The sequence below is a fragment of the Triticum urartu genome, chromosome 4, assembly GCF_003073215.2.
Source record: "Triticum urartu cultivar G1812 chromosome 4, Tu2.1, whole genome shotgun sequence".
Classification (NCBI taxonomy): Eukaryota; Viridiplantae; Streptophyta; class Magnoliopsida; order Poales; family Poaceae; genus Triticum; species Triticum urartu.
Genome location: NC_053025.1, coordinates 223235260 through 223243744, shown reverse-complemented (window position 1 = coordinate 223243744; position 8485 = coordinate 223235260). Strand labels below are relative to the sequence as shown.

The 8485-nt window shown below is 48.1% G+C and overlaps 1 protein-coding gene across 1 annotated transcript in view; it reads right to left on the bottom strand.

Moving 5' to 3' along the window:
• Positions 1–5358, bottom strand: part of LOC125554702 (NAC domain-containing protein 75-like) — a gene marked incomplete at its 3' end in the record, with an annotated part of 57648 nt that extends 52290 nt beyond the window's left edge. Inside the window, exons 1-2 of the mRNA XM_048718167.1 lie at positions 5327–5358; positions 4848–5256 (exon numbers count right to left, since the gene is read on the bottom strand). Coding sequence (XP_048574124.1) covers positions 4848–5256; positions 5327–5358 — 441 coding nt within the window. The remainder of the gene's footprint in view (positions 1–4847; positions 5257–5326) is intronic.
• Between the last annotated feature and the right edge of the window lie 3127 nt (positions 5359–8485).

Here is an 8485-nt window from a genome sequence, read left to right as displayed (position 1 = left end):
ATCCAGATTTGAATTTTCAACTAATTTATATGCATTAGAGCATGTGCCTGTAGTTCAAATTTGAATTATGCACATGAATGCATAGAAAACTCAGTTAGTGTATAAAAATGTCCAAGCGAACCCCGAAAAATCCAAAAAATTGACACAACACTCCTGTTGTTCTATGTTGACACTAGGAAAAAATTTGAAATCAAGAAGAGGCAACGGATATCGTTTCATCCAGAAAGGTGAAACATTCCCTACCGAAACCATCACACTTTTTGTGAGAAGCTCTAGTTTAAGAGAAGCTTATACCCAAACCTGCCCCAAATAGGACAAAAAATTTACCACGACATGTTAATGTCGCTCCATGACAGCATGCCAAGTTTCATGAATTTTAGACGAGCTTTGGATTTACTAGAATTTAAAAACGAGGTATCTCAATGTTTGCGGCCGAGTGACGGTGGCAGGGTGTTTGACATTCATTGCCATTTCTTGCATCGGACCGAAGCATGCAACCAAGGATCCAGATTTGAATTTTCAACTAATTTATATGCATTAGAGCATGTGCCTGTAGTTCAAATTTGAATTATGCACATGAATGCATAGAAAACTCAGTTAGTGTATAAAAATGTCCAAGCGAACCCCGAAAAATCCAAAAAATTGACACAACACTCCTGTTGTTCTATGTTGACACTAGCAAAAAAATTGAAATCAAGAAGAGGCAACGGATATCATTTCATACAGAAAGGTGAAACATTCCCTACCGAAACCATCACACTTGTGTGAGAAGTTCTGGTTTGTGAGAAGCATATCCCCAAACATGCCCCAAATAGGACAAAAAATTTACCACGACATGTTAATGTCGCTCCATGACAGCATGCCAAGTTTCATGAATTTTAGACGAGCTTTGGATTTACTAGAATTTAAAAACGAGGTATCTCAATGTTTGCGGCCGAGTGACGGTGGCAGGGTGTTTGACATTCATTGCCATTTCTTGCATCGGACCGAAGCATGCAACCAAGGATCCAGATTTGAATTTTCAACTAATTTATATGCATTAGAGCATGTGCCTGTAGTTCAAATTTGAATTATGCACATGAATGAATAGAAAACTCAATTAATGCATAAAAATGTCCAAACGAACCCCGAAAAATCCCAAAAATTGACACAACACTCCTGTTGTTCTATGTTGACACTAGCAAAAAAATTGAAATCGAGAAGAGGCAATGGATATCATTTCATACAGAAAGGTGAAACGTTCCCTACCGAAACCATCAGGCTTGTGTGAGAAGTTCTGGTTTGTGAGAAGCATATCCCCAAACATGCCCCAAATAGGACAAAAAATTTACCACGACATGTTAATGTCGCTCCATGACAGCATGCCAAGTTTCATGAATTTTAGACGAGCTTTGGATTTACTAGAATTTAAAAACGAGGTATCTCAATGTTTGCGGCCGAGTGACGGTGGCAGGGTGTTTGACATTCATTGCCATTTCTTGCATCGGACCTAAGCATGCAACCAAGGATCCAGATTTGAATTTTCAACTAATTTATATGCATTAGAGCATGTGCCTGTAGTTCAAATTTGAATTATGCACATAAATGAATAGAAAACTCAATTAATGCATAAAAATGTCCAAACGAACCCCGAAAAATCCCAAAAATTGACACAACACTCCTGTTGTTCTATGTTGACACTAGCAAAAAAATTGAAATCGAGAAGAGGCAATGGATATCATTTCATACAGAAAGGTGAAACGTTCCCTACCGAAACCATCAGGCTTGTGTGAGAAGTTCTGGTTTGTGAGAAGCATATCCCCAAACATGCCCCAAATAGGACAAAAAATTTACCACGACATGTTAATGTCGCTCCATGACAGCATGCCAAGTTTCATGAATTTTAGACGAGCTTTGGATTTACTAGAATTTAAAAACGAGGTATCTCAATGTTTGCGGCCGAGTGACGGTGGCAGGGTGTTTGACATTCATTGCCATTTCTTGCATCGGACCGAAGCATGCAACCAAGGATCCAGATTTGAATTTTCAACTAATTTATATGCATTAGAGCATGTGCCTGTAGTTCAAATTTGAATTATGCACATGAATGCATAGAAAACTCAGTTAGTGTATAAAAATGTCCAAGCGAACCCCGAAAAATCCAAAAAATTGACACAACACTCCTGTTGTTCTATGTTGACACTAGGAAAAAATTTGAAATCAAGAAGAGGCAACGGATATCGTTTCATCCAGAAAGGTGAAACATTCCCTACCGAAACCATCACACTTTTTGTGAGAAGCTCTAGTTTAAGAGAAGCTTATACCCAAACCTGCCCCAAATGGGACATAAAATTTACCACGGCATGTTGATGCTGCTCCATGATAGCATGCCAAGTTTCATGAATTTTGGACGAATTTTGGATTTACTAGAATTACAAAAGCAAGTACGTCAACATTTGCTGGAGAGTGTGACGCCCCCGATTTAATCGTACACTAATCATACACGCAAACGTGTACGATCAAAATCAGGGACTCACGGGAAGATATCACAACACAACTCTACAAATAAAAAGTCATACAAGCATCATATTACAAGCCAGGGGCCTCGGGGGCTCGAATACAAGAGCTTGATCATAGACGAGTCAGCAGAAGCAACAATATCTGAGTACAGACATAAGTTAAACAAGTTTGCCTTAAGAAGGCTAGCACAATCTGGGATACAGATCGAAAGAGGTGCAGGCCTCCTGCCTGGGATCCTCCTAACTACTCCTGGTCGTCGTCAGCGGGCATCACGTAGTAGTAGGCACCTCCGGTGTAGTAGGAGTCGTCGTCGACGGTGGCGTCTGGCTCCTGGACTCCAGCATCTGGTTGCGACAACCAGAAGGAAAGGAAAGGGGGAAAAGGAGGAGAAAGCAACCGTGAGTACTCATCCAAAGTACTCGCAAGCAAGAAGCTACACTACATATGCATGGGTAAATGTGTAAAAGGCCATATCGGTGGACTGAACTGCAGAAAGCCAGAATAAGAGGGGGATAGCTAATCCTTTCGAAGACTACGCTTCTGGCAGCCTCCGTCTTGCAGCATGTAGAAGGGAGTAGACTGAAGTCCTCCAAGTAACATCACATAGCAATAATCCTACCCGGCGATCCCCTCCTCGCATCCCTGAGAGAGAGCGACCACCGGTTGTATCTGGCACTTGGAAGGGTGTGTTTTATTAAGTATCCGGTTCTAGTTGTCATAAGGTCAAGGTACAACTCCAAGTCGTCCTGTTACCGAAGATCACGGCTATTCGAATAGATTAACTTCCCTGCAGGGGTGCACCACATACCCCAACACGCTCGATCCCATTTGGCCGGACACACTTTCCTGGGTCATGCCCGGCCTCGGAAGATCAACATGTCGCAGCCCCACCTAGACCAACAGAGAGGTCAGCACGCCGGTCTAAACCTAAGCGCACAGGGGTCTGGGCCCATCGCCCTTAGCACACCTGCACGTTGCGTACGCGGCCGGAAGCAGAACTAGCCCCCTTAATACAAGAGCAGGCTTACGTTCCAATCCGGCGCGCGCCACTCAGTCGCTGACGTCACGAAGGCTTCGGCTGATACCACGACGCCGGGATACCCATAACTACTCCCGCGTAGATGGTTAGTGCGTATAGACCAAATGGCCAGACTCGGATTAAATATCCAGATCTCGTTAAGCGTGTTAAGTATTCGCGAACGTCGACCAGGGCCAGGCCCACCTCTCTCCTAGGTGGTCGGAACCTGCCCTGTCGCTCCGCCTCAAAGATCCACTCGCGGGTGCTCCTCAAGCCGACCCGTCTTTAGTCACCACATGTATCATGTATAAAGTATATAGTATATACCCGTGATCAACTCCCGAGTGATCACGGCCCGATAGTATAGCATGGCAGACGGACAAGGATGTAGGGCCACTGATGAAAAACTAGCTTCCTATACTAAGCATTAGGATTGCAGGTAAGGTAACAACAGTAGTAGCAAGGACAGGCTATGCATCAGGATAGGAATAACGGAAAGCAGTAACATACTACACTATTCTAATGCAAGCGGTATAGAGAAGAGTAGGCGATATCTGGTGATCAAGGGGGGGGGGCTTGCCTGGTTGCTCTGGCAAGAGAGAGGGATCGTCAACTCCGTAGTCATACTGGGTAGCAGCGGCGTCGGTCCCGGTGTCTAGCGAGAGAAGAGGGGGGAGAAACAATAAATATTTAAGCAAACAGATGCATAGCGATGCATGACATGACAAGTATCGGTGCTAGGGGTGCCCTATCGCGGTATGAGGTGATACCGGTGAAGGGGGGAAAACATCCGGGAAAGTATCCCCGGTGTTTCGCGTTTTCGGACAGATGAAACAGAGGGGGAAAGTTGCGTGTTCGCTATGCTAGGGATGCGTGGCGGATAAACGGGCTGCATATTCAAATTCGTCTCGTTGTTCTGAGCAACTTTCATGTACAAAGTTTTTCCATCCGAGCTACGGTTTATTTTATATTAATTTTTAAAAGATTTAAATCATTTTTAGGATTTATTTATTTAATTTAATCAACCTTATCCAGAATAGTGTCTGCTGACGTCATCATGACGTCAGCAGTCAACAGAGGTGTTGACTGGGTCACTGACGTGTGGGTCCCGCATGTCATAGGTACAGTAACCTAATTAACCTATTAATCAGTTTAATTAGTTAATTAGGTTCCTAATGTTTAATTAGCTTAATTAAATGGGATTAATTAAGTTAATTAATTAATCAATTAACATTTTTATTTACTTATTATTAATTTCCTTTTTTTTAATTCATTCACAGGGGGGTGGGCCCCGTTGTCCAGTGGCACAGTGGCCTATCGGGGCGGTTACGGGTGCTGGAGCGTTGCCGACGCCCGACCCGTATGAGGGTCGAGCGGGCACTGATGGGCGCCGGCGTCGGGCGACCACCAGGGCCGCAGAGAGGCCGGCCAGGAACGGCACCGGCGAGCTCGGCCGAGTGGCGAACTGCCGCAGAGGTCGGCGGGGGTCGCGCGAGAGGGCGGTGGAGGTGGTTGCGGCCAGAGACGGAAAGGGCCGGAGCTGCGCGGGCGCCAGGCGGCGAGCAGTGGCTGCGGTGGCGGCACGGGCCGGTGCACGCGGAAGGGCGCAGACCACGGTGAGGAACGGCGAGGCGCAGGTGAGGGGCGCCGTCGGCGCGAGCGGTGCCCGGGGCGAGGCCGTGGCCGGGGCGGTGCGCTGCCCGCGGTGAAGCGGCGAGCAGGGGCCGTGGCGGGGGAGCCTAGTGGCGTGGAGCGTGCGACGGGTGAGGCCACTGAGGGCGGGCGGCGCGAGCTACGACGCGGGCGTGCGAGTGCGACGAGCGGCCGGAGTGGGCGGGCATGGCGTCGGTCGCGCGGACGAGGCCGCGGCGCACGGGAGGAGGGGAAGGAGGGTAGGGGGTGGATCCTCACAGGGGAGCTGCAGGGGTTCAGGCAGCGGGGGAACGAGGAGGTGGACGGGGACGACGCGCGTAGACGGGGAAGTCCGGCGGCGTCCGGGACGGCTTCGGGCGACGGAGTCGGGGTCGAGGCGGCGATGGCGGGGCGGCGCCAGGAGGAAGCAGAGGCGCTAGGAGGTCGGTCGGGGAGGAGGGTTGAGGAGGCAGTGTGGGAAGGCGACGAGGTCGAGCGGCGGCGGCGACGGGGATCGACGGCGGCGTCGGGCGCGCCGCCCAGATCCAGAACGGGGAAGGAGGAGGAGAGGCGTGTGAGGGGGTGTCGGGCACGAGCGCTTCGCCTCTGGGCGTGCGGCGGCGCGAGGGATGGCGAGGGGAGTGAGGGGGTCGAGTGGGAGGAGTGGGGAGCCAGCTAGGGTTAGGTCTCAGGGGGGTGGGGATAAGGTGCGGTCGGCTGGGCCGGCCCGTTCGGACGGCGAAGACCAGCTGGGCCACTTGGCCCAGCGGGGGGGGGGGGGGGGGGTTCTGTTTTTTTTTGTTGACCTTTTTTTATTTTTCTTTTTGGTTTGACCTTTTCTTTTTTTCTATTTTTCTTTTCTGTTTTCTTTTAGCTCCTAATTATTTTAGTTTCTTTAAAATACCAGGTTAGCACCTAACTTAGTATCATCAAAATAGGCCACTGCCAAACCTAGTTAGGACCCAAAATAAATTAGTATAATGTATTTTTATTTTTCAAAAGCAATTAAATTATTAGTTTAGCCACTGTTTTTAATTAGTTTAGGGCACTTAAACACTTTGTAAAAGGTTTGTTCCACCACAAAATCTAGTTAGGGATCATTTGCCACATGATGAACATTTTAGTTTTGATGTTTGAAAACTTTTATTGTTTGCTTGATTTTGACTTTGAATTTGAATCGGTTTTGGCCTAACGGTAGATTATCAATAGTAACCGGGGTGACGTGGCATGATTATCGTTGGATTACTGTAGCTTGATTACCCGGGCGTTACAGAGAGCCACGGTGCTGTGGTGTTCGAATTTCATCCCCATGTCTTGCATGGGACATAAGCATAAACCCATGGACACATATATGATTTTACAATCCATGTTGGTGCACCGGAGCATGTGCATGTAGTTTAATTTTGAATTGTGCACCTGAAATGGCTGGAAAACCAATTTAATATGTAAAATGTTCAAATGAACCCTGAATAATTCCAATTCTTTTACAACACACATATAATTGAATGTTCACTGCAGATAAAAGGTCTAGCAATTCAAACATCATCCATTGTTGTTGTGACCCCATTATGTAATTCAAATCAAGATGAAAAATCAAGTAGATCCCACACAGTTTATTATCACCAACCGTGTGAGATGCGGCACAAAATATCCTAGAGCACCATTGCTGTATAGTACGCCTATGGCTTACGCGAGAAGGTGCGTCAGCTACATTCCACAGCCGGCGTCTCAAGCACACTAGCTCGCTCCCCAAATATCATTTCACTGTTTAATCGTCGTTGGTGAAAGATGGGCACGTGGACCCGTGTCGTGAGCGCAACTTCAGTGGCACACTCCCGCGAGAGCGCGGCCGCATACGCCATGCGCGTGCTAACAAGGTGCATGAGCACGGCCGTGATCTGCGACCGGGTAGCCAAGGCAGCCCAAACGGCCGTTCTTTCTTCTCAGGTGGCGGCAGCAACATCTGCCTCGAGGATAACAACTCGCGAGAGTGGCACAACAGCTGTCCGTTCCGCAGCGGCGGCATTATCCCTGATGGAGGTCGCCCATGACCATGTCGAGGCCGACCACGTCCAGCTCGTGGCGGTCACCGCACAAATCGAACAAAGCTTCTCCGATAATGGTCGGCAACTCACGGACGAAGAGTTGGCAATCGTCGAGAGCGTTCGAGCAGCCATCCGTTCCTTCGCCGCATACCACATGACGACGGAGCCCGTTCAAGCCCAGATCGTGGTCGCCCACACCCAGCTCATGGTGGCCTTTTCCAAAGAGATGGTGGACACGGATGGCGAGATGCTTGCAAAGTATGGTGTGATGGATGCCATGGGGCCCCTTCCCCAGGAGACCATCGGGCGCGAGATGGACATGGAGGCGGCGGCGGAGATTGACGAGCACCAGCCGTAGTAGTACTCTTTGTTTTGTTTAATTAAGAGCACCGGTCTTTAATTTGTTAGAGTAATGTTTAGGTCAGCTAGCTCTGTTTAATTGCTGAACTTGCTCGATTAAGAAGTGTGGGTGTGCTGTAGTCTCCTTTGTGTACCCAAATTATGCAATGACATGGATGACCACTATAACCAGGGAAATTCAAACCAAAATTTTTGATGTTCAAACTCAACACACGCGGGTTAAGCTATCTGAACCGTTTGTTGACATATCATACACAATTCTGAATAAGGGACCGTGACTGATGACACTTTGCGCGCCAGTTTTTTCGTTGAAGCGATTCCAAATTTTCGGCTTCCGCGGAAATATCTACCTCCCCGCCTGTCGTGGAATTGTCACGGCAGATGTCCTTAGTGTCAGGACTTAGTCGCGAGGCCAACACATCTATGTGGTAGCTTGAGAGGGGTTGAGCGGGACAAGAGACGCGATGTTTTACCCAGGTTCGGCCCCTCACGGTGGAGGTAAAAGCCTACATCCTGCTTCATTGATATTGATGATCATGATCACGGTTACAAGAGTGCTCTATCTCGAGAGCTATTGTCTAAACCTAACTTATCCAACTTGTGGAACTTGTCTCTTCTGGGGAGCCTTGCCCCTCCTTATATAAGTTGAAGGGGCCGGCCTACATTTAGAGTCCAAGTAGGATTAGGACTAGTCTCTTTTCTATTACAAGACGGATAGCAATCCAGGTCTTATTCAAACTGTTTAAATCGGCCTGCTGGGCCACCTCCCATAATGGGCCGCAGCCTACCTCCATGAGGATACCCGTGTCCCATATCCACAACAGTAGCCCCCAAGCTTTCGGGTGACTCGAAGAGTCGGGCAGAAGGTCTTGATTTTGTTGATGCTTTTGTCTTCCTTGAACGCGGAGCTTTTTTTCCGGGTCGTTGACGT